This window comes from Malaclemys terrapin, chromosome 1 (assembly GCF_027887155.1).
Source record: "Malaclemys terrapin pileata isolate rMalTer1 chromosome 1, rMalTer1.hap1, whole genome shotgun sequence".
Classification (NCBI taxonomy): Eukaryota; Metazoa; Chordata; order Testudines; family Emydidae; genus Malaclemys; species Malaclemys terrapin.
In genome coordinates, this window is record NC_071505.1 from 295,771,491 (window position 1) to 295,793,545 (window position 22,055).

The 22,055-nt window shown below is 46.0% G+C and overlaps 2 protein-coding genes across 3 annotated transcripts in view; one reads left to right on the forward strand and one right to left on the reverse strand.

Moving 5' to 3' along the window:
- Positions 1-2,945, reverse strand: part of CAB39L (calcium binding protein 39 like) — a 101,503-nt gene extending 98,558 nt beyond the window's left edge. For both annotated transcript variants that reach the window (XM_054014979.1, XM_054014955.1), the window contains exon 1: positions 2,832-2,945. The gene's annotated coding sequence lies outside the window, so the exon portion shown is untranslated. The remainder of the gene's footprint in view (positions 1-2,831) is intronic.
- Positions 2,946-3,026: 81 nt separating this feature from the next.
- The window catches only part of LOC128840062 (histone-lysine N-methyltransferase SETDB2-like), a 95,686-nt gene continuing 76,657 nt past the window's right edge, over positions 3,027-22,055 (forward strand). The window contains exons 1-4 of the mRNA XM_054033585.1: positions 3,027-3,222; positions 4,884-5,239; positions 6,144-6,221; positions 8,977-9,099. Of these exons, the coding sequence (XP_053889560.1) occupies positions 5,224-5,239; positions 6,144-6,221; positions 8,977-9,099 (217 nt within the window). The 5' untranslated portion in view covers positions 3,027-3,222; positions 4,884-5,223. The remainder of the gene's footprint in view (positions 3,223-4,883; positions 5,240-6,143; positions 6,222-8,976; positions 9,100-22,055) is intronic.

Consider the following 22,055-nt stretch of genomic DNA (forward strand, 5'->3'; position numbering starts at 1 on the left):
AGGTTGTTAAAGTTTGGGAACCACTGCATTAAAGTATAATATAAGTGCTGAAAAAAAATCTATTTGTGAAAAGTATTACTTTTTGGAAAAAAATTATCTTGTAAACTTTGTATATGCTTTTTAAAGTTTTTTTTAATGTCAGATTTTAAAGCTGGTATAAAATCTATAGTAACAATAAATTAACTTTTAAAATGATCTAAGTTATTGTAAGAATTTGTATTTGCACACAACTGCAATCTCTAACTGTTAAGTGGTACTAAAGAGAAGTCACAGGTGACAGCCTGAGAGGAGAATTGAAATGTCATATATACTCGTTTATTAGCCCATTTGTTTATAAACTGACCCCCAAAATGGATAGGTAAAAATAGTAAAAACTGTATGACCCTTTCATAAGCTGACCCTATATTCAGGGGTTGGAAAACTTTGGCTCCCAGCCCATCAGGGTAAGCTGCTGGCAGGTTGGGACGTTTTTTTTACCTGGAGCGTTCACAGGCTCTGTGCCTGTGAACGCTTCAGGTAAACAAAACAACAATGTATTAGACATTCAATTCAATGATTCCATAGAGTTTAAAATCATCAAATTTTGGTGTAGACCCTTTTATAAGCCGACCCACACTCTTTGATGCGTTACTTTTTTACCAAAAATATTCGGCTTATGAACGAGTATATACAGTAATTCACTTTCTATGTTCATTTATTTGTCTGACAGCTAATATTTATAAGTGCCTGGCGCTTATTTACATTTGGTAGTTGACAGGGTGAGCATGCAAACAAATATGTCTCTCAGTGGATGACACCCGAGTCCTGAAACTTACTTGATAGTAGTTTATTTTTAGATATGTTAAGTTTAAGAAACTTTCTAGACCTTCATAGGTTCAATTCTGCAAATGAGACTACTTGCATTAAGTAGCACGTCTAGGTATCTGACCCCAAGTGATCACAAACATGGAAAAGCTTCCTTGTATCTGAACATAAGAACGGCCATACTGGGTCAGACCAAAGGTCCATCTAGCCCAGTATCCTGTCTTCCGACAGTGGTCAATGTCAGGTTCCCAGATGGAATGAATAGAACAGGTCATCATCAAGTGATCCATCCCGCCACCCATTCCCAACTTCTGGCAAACAGAGGCTAGGCACTCCACCCTACCCATCCTGGCTAATAGCCATTGATGGACCTATCCTCCATGAATTTATCTAGTTCTTTTTTTGAACCCTGTTCTAGTCTTGGTCTCCACAACATCCCCTGGCAAGGAGTTCCACAGGTTGACTGAGTGTTGTGTGAAAAAATACTTCCTTGTTTGTTTTAAACCTGATGCCTATTAATTTCATTTGGTGACCCCCAGTTCTTGTGTTCCCTTCCTTATTTACTTTCTCCACACCAGTCATGATTTTATAGACCTCTATCATATCCCCCCTTAGTCATCTCTTTTCCAAGCTGAAAATTCCCCGTTTTATTAATCTCTCCTCATACAGAAGCCATTCCATACCCTTAATCATTTTGTTGCCCTTTTCTGAATCTTTTCCAATTCCAATATAGCTTTTTTGAGATGGGGCGACCACATCTGCATGCAGTATTCAAGATGTGGGCATACCATGGATTTATGTAGAGGCATTATGATATTTTCCTGTCTTATTATCTATCCCTTTCTTAATGACTCCCAACATTCTGTTCGCTTTTTTGACTGCCACTGCACATTGAGTGGATGTTTTTAGAGAACTATCCACAAGGACTCCAAGATCTTTCTTGAGTGGTAAGTTAATTAGACCCCATCTGCAATTCTAATACACGTTAAGTACTGCTTGCAATCTTACCCTGCAGACTACAAGACTAAAACAGGCCAAAACACAGCTGTAAAACAAAACTGGTCTAAAGTGTAAAACATAAGAAGGTGAGGGTGAAATCTGAATTCCACCTCAGCCTGAAGCACAGCTCAGCTGCCAACCCTGGAAATGGGTCTTCTGAGTAACCACCAACTGCAATGCCATCGCTCTCCACTGCACCTCTTTAGGAGATTCATCCCCTCCCATTGTTTCCAACCTACAAAAAGCCAGTGTTATTTCACTCTTTATTTTACTACAGTAACAGAAATCAGAACTTTAAGATCTAGAAGCCAGGATAACTGAAAACACTACGCAGATTAAAGGAAAATAACACAACTCTCAAACTAATCCTGCTGTAATCTTTTATGTATCACAATTAGCATCAAACACAATAGGAAGGCCAGTGTCACGTATATGGGAGTTCAGTGTAAAAGGATCCCAGGCAGCGCAACAATGGGCACGGTACAAACAACTATATAAAACGGACTAGAGGGGTAGTAGGCTTAGGGCACTCCCCATCTCCTGGGGCATGTTAGAGCAATAGCAGAAACCCATATTCCCTCTCTGTACGGCGGCCATTCCACCCGATGGGAAGATAACGGAATAATTCGAATCTTTGAAAGAAAACAAACAAACCCCTTGAATACAAAAATCCGCCCCGTGCCCGGGGTGAACCCGCCTCGGCCCCAAATCCTCCTTCTCCCGGATTAACTCTCCTCGCCCTCCAAACGCCCCCCCCCCCCTTCGCCATTGTTGGGGTTAACCCGCCTCTGCCCCAACTCCTCCCCGGTTAACCCTCCATGCCCCAAATCCCCCCCTTAGCCCTCCCCATACCCTCAAAACACCGCCCCCCATCCCCGGGGTTAACCCGCCTCGGCCCCAAATGCTGCCCCGCATGTTAGCCCATCTACCCACCGAAAAAAAGCCCCCAGCCCCAGCGCCCGCCTGAACAAACTCCGCCCGAGTTAGCTCCACCCCTTTACCTCACCCAACATGGCGGACGAACCTACCTTAGCCACCGCCGCTCCTCCGACTCTAGTCCCGATGGCCCGCTTTCATTGGCCACCGTATGGCAAGACGAGAAGTCAGTCGCAGCCAATGAAAGGCGAGGACGGCGCACGAACCGCGGGACCCTTCGGTAGCCGTTCCCGATAGCCATTGGCTCACTTTGCTCCGCCCCGTTGCGCGCGCGCGTCGGCTACTCTGCGCATGCGCAGGCAGCTGGTTGTGTCCAATCCGCTCATGGCTTTCGACCAACACCGGGTTCAAACCCCGCCTCCTGCCCGGCGGGCTGTGGTTGGTGGCTGTGGCCCTAACTGAGGAGCCTACGCCGGGCGGGCACGTGCGCCCAGCGGAACCGAGGGGTCGAACACCGGGATGGAGAAGTGCCGTTAGCTCGGGGTGAGCCAGGCCACGCCCACAGAAGGTGTCTCCCTGCTGCCCTGGGAGGTTTCTCCCGCCGGGGCGTCCCGAGCCCGCTATTGAGGCGCGCGCATCAGCACGGCCTCGCCCGCAAAGGTACCGTGCCCAGCGGTGGGGATGCTGCATTCGCTCCGCTGCCAGGCCCCTGCCCAGCCTGTGTGGTTTGGTAACCGATGCGTGTCAATGGTCCCCGCTCACGGAAAGGCGAGTGGAGGGGGGTGTTCGCCGCTGCGGGGTCTCGTCAATAAGGCAGCGGGGTCTGGCCTGCCCCGGGAAACAGGGACTGCTGATGTCGGGCTGCTGTTGGAAGGACCCTGTTAGTGGCAGGGAAGTTCCTGTCTCCCCAGTTAACAGCTGCTGTGCTTTCCTAATGTAACTTCTTGTCAACCCCCCCATCCCCCACCCCCACAGGAAAATGCACTTGAGGGGAGGGATCAGATCTAGCTGTAATTCCTGAAGTTCTCTTCTCCTTTTTTCATTGCCTAGGTTGCAAATAGTTAAAAACCTCTCTCTGTCAGATCTTTCGGAGCAGTTCTTATTAAAGAACCTTTCCCCAGAAGTTTACAGATGAATGTTAACCAACCACTCCAACATGCCAGTGTTCCTATTTAGGTCCTGAACCTGCAATCAATAGTACACATGCCTAAGTGACAAGTATCAGAGGGATAGCCGTGTTAGTCTGAATCTGTAAAAAGCAACAGAGGGTCCTGTGGCACCTTTAAGACTAACAGAAGTATTGGGAGCATAAGCTTTCGTGGGTAAGAACCTCACTTCTTCAGATGCAAGAAGAAGTGAGGTTCTTACCCATGAAAGCTTATGCTCCCAATACTTCTGTTAGTCTTAAAGGTGCCACAGGACCCTCTGTTGCTCTTTATGCCTAAGTGAGACTTCTCACATGCATACAATCCAGTCAATGTGCATACAGTTAAGCATGTATACTATTGGTTGCAAGATTGCGTCCTCAGATGTTGCTGGATATTCTGGTTTGATGGCAAGAATGCATCCACAAATGTGCACCTTGAAAAATTTACACAATGAAATAAAAACGTACACAATCAACTTTAAAAAAAAATCAGATTTCTGTGTGTTGCATCTACTGTTATTATAAGTAACTCCCATATCACTAAAGCTAAGAGATTTAGAGGAAATAAACCAGCTTCACTGTTTTCCCTGTATAGTCAGACTCTTTCCAGCAAGGGAATGAAGAACATTCTTTTTAAAAAATGTGACTGGTAGGGGGAAATATGTAGGACTCCAGGACAGATGTAGTTCCTGAAGCTACTGTAAATACTTTTTTAGATGCTGACTAGATTTTTAAATTGAGTACAAAAAATGTCATCAATTATATGTGAGATTATTACATAATCTCATCAAGGTTCTATTCTGGGGAATTTGGCTGTACAATGCAGAGAGGGGGTTGTTGCTCTTCTGTCATCACTCTCTTTCCTTGGTTGCCGGTACAAAAGGAAGAAGATCTTTGATAATATCACTTTTAAGTAAATTGTAAAACTGTTCAATTTTAGCAGCAGTTTACTCATAGACCAGAAATATGAAAGTAATATCTGTGGTGGAAAGTAATGCCTGATCTTGAAAACAATCACTGTAAATTACTTCAAACCTTCTTTTTCTTTAATTTACAGAGGAATGGAATTTTCTTGGCCCAAAGGAGAATGAAAAGTAGTTTTATGAGACCAAAAGAAGTACTAAGGATTTTGGAGAGATCTCATTGTAACAATAAAGAGTTGCTGGCAACTGAAGATTCGTTTCATGTTTCTTAAATCTTGGTTGTTGTTGGAAATTTAATTGTGCCCCTAATTCAGAATGGAATCTGGCACTTCCCCCAAGAACAACGTAATAAATTGGGGAATTCAGTTCTAGGACAGCAAGTTCATAATGTTCTATTCTAGCCTCAATTTAGTGCAATTAATGTTCTAATTGTTTTTTGAAGCATAACATACATGCATTCAACTACTTCAAAGAATGGAAGAAGAAAAAAGTAAGTTTATTAAAAATAAAGCATTTTTTATAATCATTAGGCAGATCTTTTGAGGGAGTTTTTTGTAACTAATCTGGGTAGGATTGGCCTGCCTTCATTTGAAAACAGGACCCCAACCTTACTAAATTAGAGTGATTAAAGCTGCTAACATGACACAGTTTGACTAAAGCCACCGAGTGTGTGCTGACTTTTTTTTAAAAAAAGAATGTATATATCATAGTGGACTGGAAGCAATTTACTTTTCTCTGGCACTTCTGGTTCTATATTTGTAGTACACACCTTGTATTCTTTAGATTATTCAGCACTCTCTTGTGTCCACAATAGCACTTGCCAGAAATACTATATCCTTCCTATGGAGAAAGAGTGCCATCTTATGTGTGCCTATAATCTGTTACTCAAGAAGAACAACTTTAATTTGCTGTGCATCTCTTGGGGTCAAAATTCAGGGTTTTTTCCGAAGCCTATAAGTCTGCCACTGTTTCTGGAGAAGTTTACTTTCAATGCAATTGGTGTTTGGCAACTTTAACAGAAAAAAGAGAATCATACACTAAAAGGAAGCAGAAAATGGACATGCCTCGCTGAATACTACAGAAAGTATTGCTGGTCTGGCAACACTTGGTCACTTTTGGGCTGGTAGGAGATGATTCTTGTATAAAAATGAGTACAACCTCACAGACTCCATTTCAACTTGCTGCTTTTAGTGGCAGCTTACCAAGGTCACATCCTAACATGTGTAGCCATAACAGTGGGATGGTTTTCTTTTTCCCCTGTAAGTATGTTCTCAGGCAGTGCTCTCTCAAATGTCTACTGTAGGTAAAGCTAGCTGAATGAAAGCTGTTTGGAGAAACTTGGTAAGAAGCAAGAGGCTGCCAGCATATAATCTCTCTCTGATCTTTTTATCTAGCTGTTTATACTGTGCCTGTCACATCTGAATGTCTGGATGTGGAGACCCTTAGCAATGTCAGTGGCGAGAGAGGTGAAGGTGATGTCATCTATTTCTTTTCATTATGGGGGGCAGAGGGGACGTGGTGATAAATGAGTAGTGCTTGTGGAAATTATGGTGGGAATGACAACCTGAAGGCTGAAATAATGTCTACCACAGGATAAATATAGCAGGCAGCTGCAGTGCAAGTTCCCTATCCTTAGCTGGAGAAAGACCACCTTGAAAGCTAAGAGAGTGATTACATCTCCATGGCCATTCAGTCCTGGGCTTCTCTGCTGGGACTGCCAAGAAAGGTCCAAATGTGAGGTGACATTAGTAATGTGGACACCTGTCCACTGAGAATTGGATTGAGAATGTGAACTTGTTTCACATAGGGGCATCAAGCAGCCATGATTCTTTCTAAATAATTATACTAAACTTATTGTCCTGGGATGTTAACACAATAGGTAAAATATGTGAAGTTCTTTGAAGAGAAAAAGCACTAACTGTAATATCAGTAATTTTTATTCACTGTTGACCCTGGGTTGGATTTGAACTGCAAACCCAGAGATGAAAGGCTCTGTGTACCATTGCCAATCCTTTGAGGTATCTAGTTCATCATTAGTATCCAGCCATAACAATTGTTGAAACAGCTGAAAAGAGATACATCACAGAAGCAACAGTACAGGTTGTAATCTTGCTGTGGTGAAACCTGCTATTGAATTTACTAATACTTAACATAACTTTTTTTTAAATAACCTTTTTTCCACTCTTTTTTTTTTTTTTAAACAAAAATCCCTCAAGGAATAAAAGCACTTCTAGTAGTGCAGGGATGTCTCTTAGGATTTGTTGGTTGTTGGAGCTCTGACGTGGGATTCCGCCTGACCAGTTTGTGTGTTTTCAGGGGTGGACATTGGTCTTCCTTGTGTTAGCTATCTCTGTGAATACAAGGGTTAGGGAGAATGTATTAGCAGATGGCAAGTGCCCTCCCCATCCAATCAGCTTAATGGAAAAAGCACTCTCCAAATCTTGCCTCTTAATATTAAAGGTGAGCCCATTGCTGCCACCCATACGGTTGCTGATCTTGCACTCATAAGAGAGCTTTGTGTTCCCCTTCCCCGTCCAGAAACCAGCTTCCTTTACATTACTCAACAGTTGCCATCTTTGGTAAACAGAAACCATCCTGCCTAAGGAAACTATACCAGCTGTGGAAATATTTAGTCATGTCCTTGCAAATACCCAAACATGTTATCCTCTGACTTCTTAGCTAGAAGATAATATGCAAAGCCATTTGATGTCTGAGGATATTTACCCATCCAAATTAGCAGTCTGAGACAAGAACATAGAGATTCCTCTCTAAATATGATAAAGTTATTTACAAATTAGTTAAGTGATAAAATAGATCTAGTTCTTCCTGGATTCTTTCATAGGCAAAGAAGGAGCATCTTAATACCAATAATACATTTCCTTATCCTGACTGATTTTGTGACACATGGAAGCAATACACTTTTTTTAGAAATTAATGGAGATATCCCATCTTCTAGAACTGGAAGGGACCTTGAAAGGTCATCAAGTCCAGCCCCCTGCCTTCACTAGCAGGACCAAGTACTGATTTTGCCTCAGATCCCCAAGTGGCCCCCTAAAGGATTGAACTCACAACCCTGGGTTTAGCAGGCCAATGCTCAAACCACTGAGCTATCCCTCCCCTTAACTACTTTTATTAGAGACCTTTCCAGTTAAAATATTAGCAGCACTAGGCATTCCCACAAAAGGCTTCCCCATTTAGACTGTAGACTGCGGGCTCGTGCTTTGCAAGAGAGAGGAGGAGTGTGAGGACAGGGACTCTTATTAATTGGTTTTTCCATTTTAAAAAGAACGCTTTTTATGACCATATCCAAGGAGGGAGGTATGCTTCTTGGTGTGGTATAAGTTAATAAAACTAACACCACTTGGCAAACAAACTTGTTAAGCTGCACTTGCCTGAAAATGTTTACGTTTTTTTTCTGGTAAATATACTGAGTATATTCTTAGGATAGCACAGTTATCAACTTGTGGGGATCTGAAGAACATGTAAAAGCTTGGTAAAAATACCTATTGTGTGATGCAATCCAGTCAACTAAAAATTTTGTTCTTCTTAGTGATAATTCATCTCTAGCAGAAATAACAGCACCCAGAAAGAGGAAGAAGATTCTAAACTTCCTTCCTGTTTGATGGTACTAGAATTTTAACAGAGGACACTTCTGAGCATAGGTGCTGACTCTGTGGGTGCTCAGGGGCTGAAGCACCCACAGAGGAAAAAATAGGGGGTGCTCAGCACCCATGGGACTGGTTGAGGCTGCTGCTCTAGTGGCCTTGGGGCTGCCCCAACCATCCGCTGTTGAGTGGGGGCTGCCCCGCCACTCACTCCTCTCTGTCCCACCCCCCACTTCCCTGTTAAGGCAGTAGGGGGCAGAAAGGAGCCAGCAGAAGGTGCTCAGGGGAGGGAGCAGAGCAGGGGTGAGGCCCCGGCGGAGGGAGAGGGGAGCCGGTGTGCAAAACCAAAAGTCAGCGCCTATGCCTCTGAGTCTCCAGAAAGCCCCTCAAGCACATCACTAGGTTACACTTTCATTTTCAGTTTATATTCAGGGCCAGATTTTTAAAAGTATTTAGGTGGCTAAAAATGTAAAGAGGGGTTTGGTGGGATTTTTAAAAGTGTCCAGGAGCCTTTGAAAATCTCACTGTGTCCCTATCTGCATGTTTAAAAAGCATTTAGGTGCCTAAAATCTGGGCACTAGAAACTGTATGCTCTTGTTGTAAACAGAAATGTGCATTTCAGGTGATGCACAGATGTTTTGGAGGCAAATGGAAGATGAAAGAGTGGACTTCATATTTGAGCGAGTGCAAAACGTATTGCTGTCTCTGAAACAAAAGATCAAGGATGGAACTGCAACAAATGAAGGTTTGAAACCCTTATAATAGTTATGCATGACTAGAATCAAATCTTGGGCCACCTTACCTGAAGCTGTTTGTTAACTTGCCAGACCTTAGCTGTAAGTTTTTATATATATATAGTGCCCAAAGATGGTGGTATTATTACTTATTATTCATATTATCATAGCACCCAGGAGCCCCAGTCTATGGACCAGGACCCCATTGTGCTAGATGCTGTACAAACATGGAACAAAAAAAGATAGACCCTGGCCTAGAGAACTTGCAGTCTATGGGTACATCTGCACTAGCAACTGTACACGTCAGTGCATGTCCATAAGCCCCCTACTGTCCACACCTAAACTCCAGAAGCACATGTCTGAAGGTGAGTAGAGGGCGTGTAAGCTGACATGCCCGAGGAGTATGAGCAAGTACCTATATGGCCCCATACCCGTGCCTGTTTGCAGTGTTGATGGGCATAAAGGGGCATGTATCAGGTCTCGAGTTTCACTAGTCCTCCATCCCGATTCCCACAATGCACTGAACTTGTTTCTTCCTCACCCTCCTTACTGAATCTATAAAGGTCTCTATGTCATCTGTCTGTCCTCCCACCCCGTCCCCCATTTTCATGAGTAGTAGCAAGCTGCACTGACTACATCAAAACAACTTTCCCCGCACTCTTTAGCTCAATATAGGTGAATGTGAATCCTGCTCCAAGAGCAGCCGCCTGACCCACCAGCCACATTCACGTGCCGATCAATGTGTGCTTGGAGTACAATATCCTCTACTATTTGCCTGGAGTGGCAGGAACAAATATCTGTACCAAGAAATTTCATGGAGGCTGGAGTTCAGGGGACTCTGTCCTCATACTGGGAACACATCAAGCACTTGAGGCTCCTGGACAGAAAAGCAAAAGACTCCAACAATCACTCTAGGAAGGCTCGTCGTACATGCCCCTTCTATGATGGTCAGAACAGGGTGCTGTTGAAGGCTCCCAGTACAAAGCCTGAAGTGGCTCATGCTCACTTCCTCAAGTCCCCCAGCCTCAATGTCCGACAGGAGGCCAATGCGGGCCAGGGTGAGGAGGCAGCAGGGACTGTAGAGGATGCCTGGAAGCCCCAGAGGACAAGGAGTATGTGATTCTCCACCACTACCTAGAGAAGCTGGTTAAGGAAAGCCTCTCCCTTGATGAAACTGAGGAGGACCCCAAGCTGTGGCAGGAACCAGAACTGAAGGTTGGTAAGTTATAGTGGACCCCCATACACACCATCCTCGCCAATATCCCCTCTTGCTCTGGTGCTGTACTCCTGATTTTAAAATTCAGGGCATTTGCAGTACTTGTGCAATGACGTTTCCTCCCTGGATAATATGCCATGCATTGCTGTGTCTCTGAATTTGAACTGCAGTGCTGTTCAAACACCCTGTCCTCTTACCAGATTCCTTCAACTCCGCTGACCTCCATCCAGCCCCTGCTATGCTCCACCCAGGGCCGGCTCCAGGCACCAGCTTGTCAAGCAGGTGCTTGGGGCGGCAGCTCCAGAGAGGGGCGGCACGTCCAGGTATTCGGCAATTCGGCGGAGGGTCCCTAACTCCACCTGGGAGCGAAGGGCCTCCCGCCGAATTGCCGCCGCAGATCGCGATCGCGGCTTTTTTTTTTATTTTTTATTTTTTGGCTTCTTGGGGCGGCCAAAACCCTGGAGACGACCCGGGCTCCACCTCAAAATGCGCCCCCCCCCCCCCCCCCCCCGAAAGACACTGCTATAAGTCAATGCTTTTATTGATTTCCAATCAACAATTATGCATTTAGCTAAAGCAGTGACTTATAAACAGATTATTAACAAAAAATCATTGTGCATTTCTCAGCCAGCAGTCTGGCAGCAGTGGTCCCAGAGACACCTGGTGCAGGGGAAAGGAAGGGGCAAGTTAGAAAGCTCCCGGTGGAGGATGGGACAGTTGTAGAAAACTTAGTTGTTTGTCTAAAGTTAGTGACAGCTGTCTTTCGTCGCTTAGAAGATTATACACTCCCCCTCCCCCCCCCCTCTTACCATCCCCTTACAAATGGGAATGGCACAGAACGGGGATGGTGTGGGTGATGTTGAGGGACAGCGGGGTTAGGTCTGGGCTAGGGAAGGGAACATAACACAGTTATAGAATGCTTTGGTTATTTGGGGAAAAGTTACTCTCAGGAGTCCTTTTTCCCATGGAAGATTACAACATTTTTACTACTCACGTTCCTGGTGTCTGACCTCTTCCTGCTTTGAGCCGTGGTGCACAAGCCAGGGGAAATGGGGGAAAGAAGAATCAAGTCTGGTTTGGGATAAAAACGGTGCGGTGTTCCTTTGCAGTGGAGAGCAAAGGAAACACAGGGTTACCTGAAACCACAGGGAAACAAAGTTGCAGCGTGGCTCTTTTTTTCCTCCATGTCCATTTCATCATTGTCAGTGACTTCAACATTGGCAGTCATGCCTAGTGGTTAGAGCAGGAGTTTGTAGTCAGAAATCAGAGCCAAGGGTCAGAGCTGAAGTCAGGAATCGGAGCTGAGAGTCAGGACCAGGTTTCCTGGGGTGAGCTAAGGCTGCATCGAAGGCTGAAGCAGGGCTGGATCAAGGCAGGAGCAGGCTGGGAACAGGTATGCACAGGAGCTGTTGCAACTGTGGGTGAATACTTTGAGCAGCCACTGAGCTGCTGCTTCTGGGCTTAAGAGCCAGTCTGCTGACTCTTCCCACCAGTCAGGTCTTACAGCCAATCAGATAGCCTACTACAGGCCCGCTGGGCTTATTAGGTTATCCAGAGACTGGCTCTCCTGCAGGTCCTGCTTCCTGACAGTATCCCCTGACCCCCACCCCCAGGGTGCCTGCTTGGGGCCTGGTTTCTTGGGGAACTTCTGATGGAACTCTTGCAATAGGTCTGGAGTGTGGATGTTCTCTACCAGTTCCCAGTATGGCTCCTCCAGACAGTGGCATTCCTAGTCCACCGGGTACTGGAGTCTTTCCCTAACCCGCCAAGAGTTGAGGATTTTATGAATCAAGCACTCCTCCTGTCCGCAGACTATTATGCATGGCGCTGGCATGTTGGAACAGTTTGGGTATGGGTCATCAGTGCAGGGCTTTAAAAGTGAGATACGAAAGACGGGATTGATCTCCAGGACTTGGGATGCTGTAACCTGAAAGCCACTGGCTTTACCTGTTCTATAATCTTGAAGGGGCCCAGCTATTGGTAGTTTACTTTGGTGGATGGGCAACTCAATTTAAGGTTCTGGGCAGAGAGCCACATGTGGGCACCTGTGGCCAGATTGGGGGCAGCCTGGTAGTCTTGGTGTGCATGATGTTTATAGACTTCCTTGGAGGGACTGCAAGTATTCCTTGAGATCCTGGTGCACCTGGTGTAGGTGGGAAGTTAAATCTGCAGCAGCTGGTACTGGGGAGCTCACAGGTCAGTCTGCGTGGAAGTGAGAGTGAAAGCCATAGTTTGCAAAGTGGGCTACTTTGGATTGAGATATGGACTGCATTGTTATATGCAGAGTCGGCACAGCATAGCAGGGAAAGCCAGACATCTTGGTGGCAACTCAAAAGCAGCAAAGATATTGCTCCAGGATTTGATTGACTCTTTGCCCATTAGTCTGCGAGTGATAGGCGGAGAATGTGATGGGCTCGATGCCAAAGAGTCTGAGAAATTCCCACCAGAATCAGGAAATTAACTGGGGACCCCAGCCTAATAAAATGCCCTTCAGTACCCCATGATATCGGAAGCCATCTCCCAGGAAGAGCTGATGAAGCATCCCATCTTTGTTAGGAGGTTGACGACAACCAGGATTGCTGAGTGTCCCTAAGAGCATGACAGTTCTATGATGAAGTCCATTGATATATAGTAGACCATGGCTGTAGAGGTAAGGGAAGAGGCTGGAGGAGACCTAGGGGGCTTGATTGTGGGGTTTTGGTATGGGCACAGAGATCGGAGGACTTTAGATAGTCCTTGATGTAATCTTGTGGGCCTGGCCACCAGAAGCTCCTCAAGACCAGATTCCAGATCTTGAACTGGCCAAAATTCACCCTCCCTCAGGGAATCATGGCATAGTTTCAATAACTGAAGCCTAGGTTGTTCCGCCAGAACACGGATACAACTCTTGCGACAAAGCAGGCTATTCTGTAGTCTGATCCCTGAGTTGCATCGCATATCCACGTTGTTCAGAGCCTGGCGGATCTGGATTATGAACAGGTCATCAAGGAGAAGGGAGTGGATGGAAGACATTGGACTGTTGTTGATTGTCCCATTAATGAAGTTGGATACCTTGAGCATGGTGGCAGAGGGCTCTTCACAACGTTTGAGATATTCATCTTTATGGGATAGGGCAACAGCCTTCCCTTTTCTCTTCCCTGGGCGGTAGGTCACAGCAAAGTTGAAGTGAGTGAAAAAGAGGGACCAGTGGATTTGGTGTTGGTTAAGGTGTCTAACAGTCCATAGATACTCCAGGTTTTTGTGGTCCATGGGAATCAGGCTCCTTCTAGAGGTGGTGCCACTCCTTGAAAGCTCCCTTAATAGCCAGTAGCTCCGTGTCCCAAAGATGGTAATTTTCCCCCAACAGAATTAGTTTCTGAGAGTAAAAGGCACAGGGATAGAGTAGATTGTGGGGGCCTGTATGTTGAGTTAATACTGCAACTATGGTGTCGGCCTCAATCCTAAATGATTTAGTGAGATCTGGGTGAATCATGATTGGTATTGAGGTGAATGCCTTCTTCTGTCGATCAAAAGCCTACTGAGCCTCCGTGGACCAGGCGAACGAGGCTGATACTTGTAGGAGGACTCTTAAAGGTGCAGTCAGGCTAGAGAATCCTTTAATAGATGGTCTGTCAAAATTGGCGAACCCCAGGGATCACTGGATCCTGCATATATCCTTGGGCACAGCCCGGTCAGATATTGCTGCCCCGTCTGTGGGTCCATGGTGAGATGATATATCCCAAGAATTCCACTGTGTCCTTATCAAACTCACATTTCTCAAGCTTTGTATAGAGGTGTTTTTGGCAGAATCTCTCCAAGACAGTATGTGCATGATGATTGTGGAGGTCCTGACTTTCAGAGAAAATGAGGATGTCATTCAAGTAATTGACAATACATTGGTCCAGCAATCTGTAAAGATGTCATGTATGAAATGGTGGAAGGTCACAGGGGCTTTGCATACCCAAATGGTATGACAAAATATTCCAAGTAGCCATCCCTGATACAGAAGGCGCTCTTCCATTTGTCTCCTTCCAGGATCCTCACCAAGTTCTAAGTTCCACAGAGGTCCAACTTTGTGAAGACCCCTTGGTGAAGCAGAGTCTTTTGAGCAGCTTGTTAATAAGTGGTAAAGGGATACTGGTTTCAGACTGTAATCTTGTTCAGAGCTCAGCAGTGCACACAAGGCTGGAGGGAGCATCTTTCTTTGCCACACAGAAGCCCCGGGGATGTGGAGATACAAATGAGGAAAACCTGCAGAAGAGGTTCAAGATTGGCCCAGAGTGCCTGTAGTTTGGGTTCGTAGTGCACGTAAATGCACCTGAAGGGATACTCTGCTCCCAGCTGGAGGTTGATGGGGCAGTCGTGACTCCAAGGGAGGGGTAAGATGTCAGATTTCTTTTTGTCAAACATGTTGGCAAAGTGTGGATATTTAGCAGGAATCCATGGAGTCATTTGGGACGTGGTGGGGGTTGGTGGGGTTGCTTTTGAATCCTCGCTTTGCATCTCTGAATTCCTTGGACGACCAAATGTGCCACAAAGGGTTGCTGGTCCCAGATCGTCTCTCATGAAACAAGTTTGTCGGCAAGATGGAAAATCAAAGCGTACTGTGCCTGACTGCCAGTGGACGCGAAGGTCATGGGTGATGGGACAGGGGATGTCAAGGACATCTGATGAATGTGGTGCACAAATCTGTCCAAACCGGAGAATTTCTTGGTGGTCTCAAAGGGTAGTTACCTCTAAGGGAGCTGTCTGGTGGGTGATTAGTTCAGATGAAAGGGGTGACCAGTCTGTGGACTCCACTAACTCAGGTCTTTGTACTGGGTGAGGATACTGTGTGGTCAGGTGAACTCCAGGTCTGTGAAATTGCCTGAGGCACCCAAGTCCACCAGTGCCTCTTGGTTGATACCAGGCATCTCAGGGTGCTGGAGCGGGAGTTGGATTGGCCATCACCAGGGTACTGGCATATGAAAGTTGATGTAGGTTGCTGGGAGATGGGAAGGGCACATACTCAGCCTGGGGCCTCCTGTCAAGGTTGGGGTTTGGTGTTTCTCAACCAAAGTGTAGATTGGACCCTGATGCAAAGTGTGCAGTATAGGCCTGAGGCCTGGCATCAATTCTGTAGCCAGGCCTCATTGACTTGCATGGATTCGAGCAGTGGAGCGAGGACTAGTGATGGGAGGGGGACGGGGCAGGACTGGTGGGAGCCAGGAGGACTACCTTTTTTCTTGGTGGTGTTCAGTCAGGCAGTTGTTGATCTTGATGCATAGGTTGACTAAGGCATCCAGGCCAGAGGGGGAGTCTACATAAGCCAGTTCATCCTTTAGGCCAAGCCGGAAATGATAACACGACATTAATATTGTCATTTAGGCTGAGAGGTAATAGCACTGGGTGGCCTTTTTCCACTTGAGGTCTACTACCCAGTTCTAGAATTCTGCTGTGTATATATAGCAACTGGCCAGCACCCCTCTCATAGCACTTGAAGCACGGTTTTGGCCATATGCTTGGAATTTGGGTCAGCGAAGATCACTGCCATAACTTGAATGAAGTCCTTAAATTGTCCCAGAAGCAAGCTTGATTTTTTTCCAGCAGTAGAGACGCCCAAGGCAGGGCCTCCCCAGTTACCAGGCTAACAATCAGTCCCACTCAGGCTTCGTCAGTGGGGTACAACTGTGAGAGTAGCAGAAGTAGGAGCTTGGGCTTGTTGAGGGATGGGGCGGGGTGGAGCTGACAGTGGTGCAGTTTGGGCTTGCAGGACTGCATTCTGCACCTGGTGGGTGACAGCTTTGGCCTGCAAGGTCTGTAGGGCTCCTGCTGTGTGTTGGCAAGAGATTGGCCTTTGTAGAATCCATGCTCACCTTATCAACTCTAGTTCCCTTAGTGTTTGTGCTGGGGCTGCTGAAACTGTCAATGGCTGGGACGTGGGTGGTCATGCCTAGTGGTGACAGGATTCAGGCCTAATGGTTAGAGCAGGAGTTGGTGCTCAGGGACTTGAGCTCAGGGTCCGAGCTGGAGCCAGAAGCTGAAGGTCAGAGGTCAGGATCAGAGCTGAGGGTCAGGACCTGGTTATCTGGAGTGAGGCATGGCTGGGTCCAAGGCAGGGTCAGGGCTGAAAACAAGTAGGCCTAGGAACTATCACAGCTGTGGGCAAATGCTTTTGGCAGCTGCCAAACTGCTGCTGCTTAAGAGCCAGTCTGCTGATTTTTCCAACCAATCAGGCCATGTAGCCAGTCAGGCAGCCTAGCTACAGGCCAGCTGTGTTCATTAGGTTGCCTGGAGACTGGCTCTGCTGCAGGCACTGGTTCCTGACAGACACAGGGCAGGATTATCTGGTAAGGCTGAGGTAGATGGGAGATGTTTGTGGTTTGCCTCTCTGCACAGAAATCCTGTACGCTAGCTGAGACTAGCGTCAATTCCCAGATGAATTGCTTCCCAGTCCTGTGTATTTCAGCAAATTTCTGATGCAGCTCCAGCTGGGTCTTGAGGTTCAATGGCAGTGCAAATCTGCTTGGTCCACCTTCATAGCTGACCAACTCCCTCCATTATGTGGGGGGGCGGGGGGAATCAGTAGCAGAAAGATCTCTACGGCACTGGTTGCCCGATCTCCTCCAGAGGACTGGAAAGCCACTTCTGTTTTCAATTTTGGTACCTTGAAAACTGCTGTGTACTTTAAAGGATGGCTAACATTTGGAGAAGAAATTGCAAACTGATAACATAACCCCTGGAAGGAACTGCCCCCTCCTCATCCCTCCAGCCCCATGAGCCACTGTGAACATTTTGTATATAAAACATTAGTACATTTTTCTTAGCATTGTTAGCCTCTCTTCCTTCCTCATGGGCTGCAAAAGTCATCTGACAATCCTGGATAGTCTAACAGTTGCATTTCTGAAACCCTGAAAAGTATCAAAATTGTAGCCTTTTACAGCAAAGTTGTGTTATGGGGTGGGATTTCTTGGCTTCTTCCAAAAGAAGAAACAATTTATAATGCTGCCCTTTTCTTCTACTTGGCAGGACCTTTGGCTCCCAAGAGGTAAGCCATTCCACCAGGAGTGTAGGAGCAGTAACCCAGAGATGGTAGAGGCAGACAGAGAAGGACCGGGGAAAGAGCTACTCCTAGAGATGGACAGGAGGAACCAGGAACAGTTTGAATTCCTCAGAGCACAGGAGAATTGGGCTCTTCAGCAGGAAGAGACATTGATGAGCCAGTTCCTACAACTGGAGGCACTTCATAGGGAATGGGAGCATTCCCTAATGGAGAGGCTCTTTGAACTGGTGGCCAAATGAGTTCAGGATTGCCCGCTGCTGGAGCCACTGAACCTCCAGCTATCACCACCACCTCTTCCTCTGGTTGCAGATGGAGGATCCTCTTTTAAGGACCCCCCTGAGTGATTGGGTAGAGAGCCTGCAGGACTCCTGGAACCTCACCCTCACTCAAAACCCTTTTTAGGGAGACCTCTTGTTCTCCTGGACGGTGAGGCTATGGGAGTCCTAGAGCCCTACCAAGTGCCCACTCCAAAGCCCATGCAGGAGACCTCTCCTGTTTTCCCCAAGAGAGATTTTTCTCATCATTTCCCCCTTGGTGGGAGGAGAGCAAGGAGAAGGGTGCAGAGATTGCAACGTTTAGTCAGTGCTCACAAATTCATTCCTTTAATGTTTTAAAGATTGTTAGCTGACCTTTCTTTTTTAAAATATTTTAATTACACGTTCCACATAGTACTTTTTAATAACTGTTATCGTTTCCTTGGCTTGCCTGTGGCCCCTCTCTCTTAAATATAATCAACAGAAGATGTTTTCAGGTTCGGGATTAGGCCCCACACAGCACATGAAATTGAATGACGTATTAGTCTCTGTTGCCATGATATTGCAAATACTTTTCGGTCTGTCCCAAACCACACGACCTACCCAGGTTCAGAAATATCCCAAGTCCCAAGGATGCTCAGGAGGGATGGGGAAAGTGCAGTGAGTGTTATGTGCTTACAGAAAGCCACAGTGGTTTACAACACAGTAGAACTCTAGATAAACAACGTATGGCTTACTTCACATGCAGAAATCAAAATTCCAGTAACAATACAGCAATGACAGCATCTGCCCCTACCCTGTCCGTAAATGGCCCCTCCCTTCTCCCCCAAAACCTTGACCAGTTGCCGTCATTAGCACCACTAACAGCAAACAATTAAAAGAAGAGAATGGCTGCATACTCCACTCCTCCTCCCCCCATGCCTTGCAAATATTGATAGGGTCATTAGCAGAGATTGAGTGCTCTGGATAACAGAAATTTGTAAACAAGTGTGACTAGTGAAGACAAACATTTTACAATGACTGCATTACAACTTGGCCATAGCACAGCACAGACCCAACCCTAAGGTGAGGTGGAGGTGCCCTGTTATAATTATTATTAATGTGCGCAGTGTCACAGTAATGAGTGGCTAAAATGGGGTTCTCACAACAAATATTTTGGTGGCCTCAGAGTGTGGCCACCAACTCTTGCTGGTGGCTGCTCTGACAATTTTTCCTAAAATACTTATTTAACTTTAGGAAAAACAAATAAATATGCACATATCCATATCCAAATCATTGTAATTTATTTATAAAGGGTTTTTTTTTTTTTGCAAACTCAATAATAAAAATAATGTACAGTTGTCTGTGTTCTTTACTGAACCTACACAGAATAAAAACACAAATAAGGTGCTTTGCATGTTCTTGTCTTTTGTTGTTTGTTTCCTTTGCTTTTAGGTTGCCTTTTTTTAGACTTGCTAGCTGGTAAGTCTGCTGCTGTGAAAAGTAATATTTGTACATTTGTTAATGTCACTTTTCACAGAAGCAGACATTCTAGTTAGCTAGGAGGCAGTGAAAAGTGATATTAACAAACATACAAATATCACTTTTCACAGCAAATTTACTCAGCCCCTGCAAGCTAGGGGACAAATTAAGCCCTGGATGGGGAGGTGGGTAGGGAGACAGCAAGAGCCAGGGGTGGTGAGCCCAGGGCTAGCACCCGCTGCAGCGTGGCTGGGGCTGGAGCCCGAAGCCCCATGGCCGGAGCCTGCTGCTCACCACCCCAGCCAGAAGCTGGAGCCCCACTGCCCTCGGGAATGTGGGGAACTCACACCGGCTGCCTGCTCCTTGGGCGTTTGTGGCTTCAGAGGAAGGCAGGGCCCAACCACTGCTGGTGGCCCCATGGGAGGGGTTGCTGCTCTCCCCCATCACCACCCAGGAGGCTGTGGCCGCAAGAAAAGCCCCTAGTGGCTGTGTTTGAGAAACGGATGACAGGCACTAGGGGGAAAAAACTCACAAAGTTATGTAGCCCTACAAGTATGTACCAGTGTTACCTCACATGCTTGTCCCACAGCTGCATAGGGTATGAGGGTGTCCTTTCAAAGAAACAGATGTCATCCTCTGCCTCCCCGTGTGATCCCACCACACTGTGCCAGTTCTTCATCTTCCCCCGTGCAAGATGTGTGCAAATATGGCATCCCCTGATTTCCTTTGACTGCTGGGAACCAGGGCCAGTGTGCTCATGCATGGGATCCAGCTGCCTGTGCAGAGCTTGTAAACCAGACTTGTCCTGTGCCCACTCGGGACGGAAGCAATCCCCTTCACCCTCACAAAAGCTATACAGTGGGTGGCACGCAACGGCATTTGCCACATTGACATCCAGATGGGTGTGTAGGCTACACCCGTAGGATTTGAGTCTACCAAATACATGCCCTTCTTCCTGTGTTCCCCAAGTTTGTGTTCATGAATCTGTCTCTGAGGTTCACGAAGCTTTGCAGAATGAGTTAATTGTAACCTTTTTGCTTCACATACTCACCCCTTGTGTTGGGCAAAATATTGGGATATGGGTGTCATTGATGGCCCCTGCACAGTTTGGAAACTCCATCCTTGGAAATCTTGTTGTTATTTCTGGAACTTTTCTTATGGCACCCACCCATGGGTAGCTCACAGTGTTACTTGCCTCAGACCTGCACAACCACAATCCCAAAGTGATTTGCAATGGACCTATGGCTATCTGGTGTTGCCAGCTTCCACAGGGTAATAGCCACCCTCTTCTACACCAGAATGGCTTCGCTGAATCAAGTGTTCTGGCATTGGAGGTTTGGTGCATGCTCCTCAGATGGCTCCATGAAGGTCTGTTTCCTCGTTGGGAAGTTCTGAAGCCACTGCTGGCCATCTCTGTTTTCCGAAACAATGTGATCCCACCACACTTTGCCGGTTCTTCTTCACCAGAAGCGACAGTCCACCCAAGGGCATACGGTGGCAATACTGGCATTTACCATATCTGTATCATGTGAGCTGAATGAATTGTCATTTACCCTCAGGGTCAGTCACCTTCAACATGTCAAAGTTCTGCTCAAATTCCATTGAGCATTTCACCGATCACCTACTCCACTGCATAAATGTTTGTCTCGCAATGAGCAGGAGCAGAACCAGATCACCATTCCTTTGCTCCAAGTCTTCCACCCAACTCATCAGGAATAACAATGAGGAGCGACGTGATCAGGAACTGCCATTGGCAACTGTGTGGGAGATAGTATCAACAACACACAGCAAACTGGTTCCTAGAGCATTTCCCTGTCTGCACAGAACCCTGGGACACCATCCCTGAATTGGTAGCACTAATGTCGCCTAACAGCAGCAGCAGTGTGGACATGGGTGTATACGTTTACACTGCGTTTCACCCATGTCCAACACAGCATAATGTGGACATTTCGGCATAGTGTGGGGAGCATGCATGAGCATGTACACGATCCAGTACTTGAGTCTGCATGCAAAAGCATCCCCATTAGGTGGGGAGCCCCAGGCCTGAACGAGTAAATGCGAAGGGAGGCATGATCAGCAAAAAATTCCTTGCTGCCTCCAAAGGGTGCTTAGTTTGATTAATATGCGTTTTGACAAGCTCGCTTGAAAACCTGTTTTTCTGCTTTTATTAATGTAATTTGCCAACAACTAATCCTCAGCATGGCTTTTTATGTATCCGGAGCTGAGATGTTCATGCATGAGAAATAACTCTGGAGCCTTGTGTATTCATTTCTCTTTAGCATGTTTTGCACTAGAAGCTGAATTCCCCAGTTAATTGAATGGGTTCACATTGTAATTATGATCTCCTGAGAGTCTTTGTTAACTTTGGAGACTACATTTTAACTTTAGATTTCACTAGGAAAAACTTTATAATGGAAGAACTTGGGGAGTCCATTACAAGATCGCTTTGATGGCTTTAAGAGGTGAAACTAATTTCAATGCAAATCTTCAGAGATTCCTTAGGCCTGGTCTACGCACAGTGTTTGTATGGGTTTAACATTTTGGTTAGGAGTGTACGTTTTTTACCAAATTAGTTATACCAGTACAACTCCTAGTGTAGATGGCAGTTATACTACTAGTATAGCTTATTCCCCTTCTATGAGAATAGCTGTACTAACAGAAAGCGCCTTTATACTGGTATAACTGTGTTCCATGCTAGGAGGACTGTTCTGCTTAAATGATACTAGTATTGCTAAAGTGGTGCAACTTTCGTGTATACAAGCCCTCAGTATCGGTATTATGCAACATTACAGCAGCACAGTGTTGTACAAGTAAACTTAAACTCCTGTGCTGATGCAATAAAAATGTGAGATAAGACTTTAATTCTCACACTGCTGATCTATAAAGTCTGTGTTATGGTATTACCATGAAATATCAATGCAAGCTTTTACTGCCATTTAACTGCTGGTGTAGTGGTAGTACAATAAGTTACTATATGGCAAACTGGAGTTTGAGACTGACTTTCTCTCTTGCTTC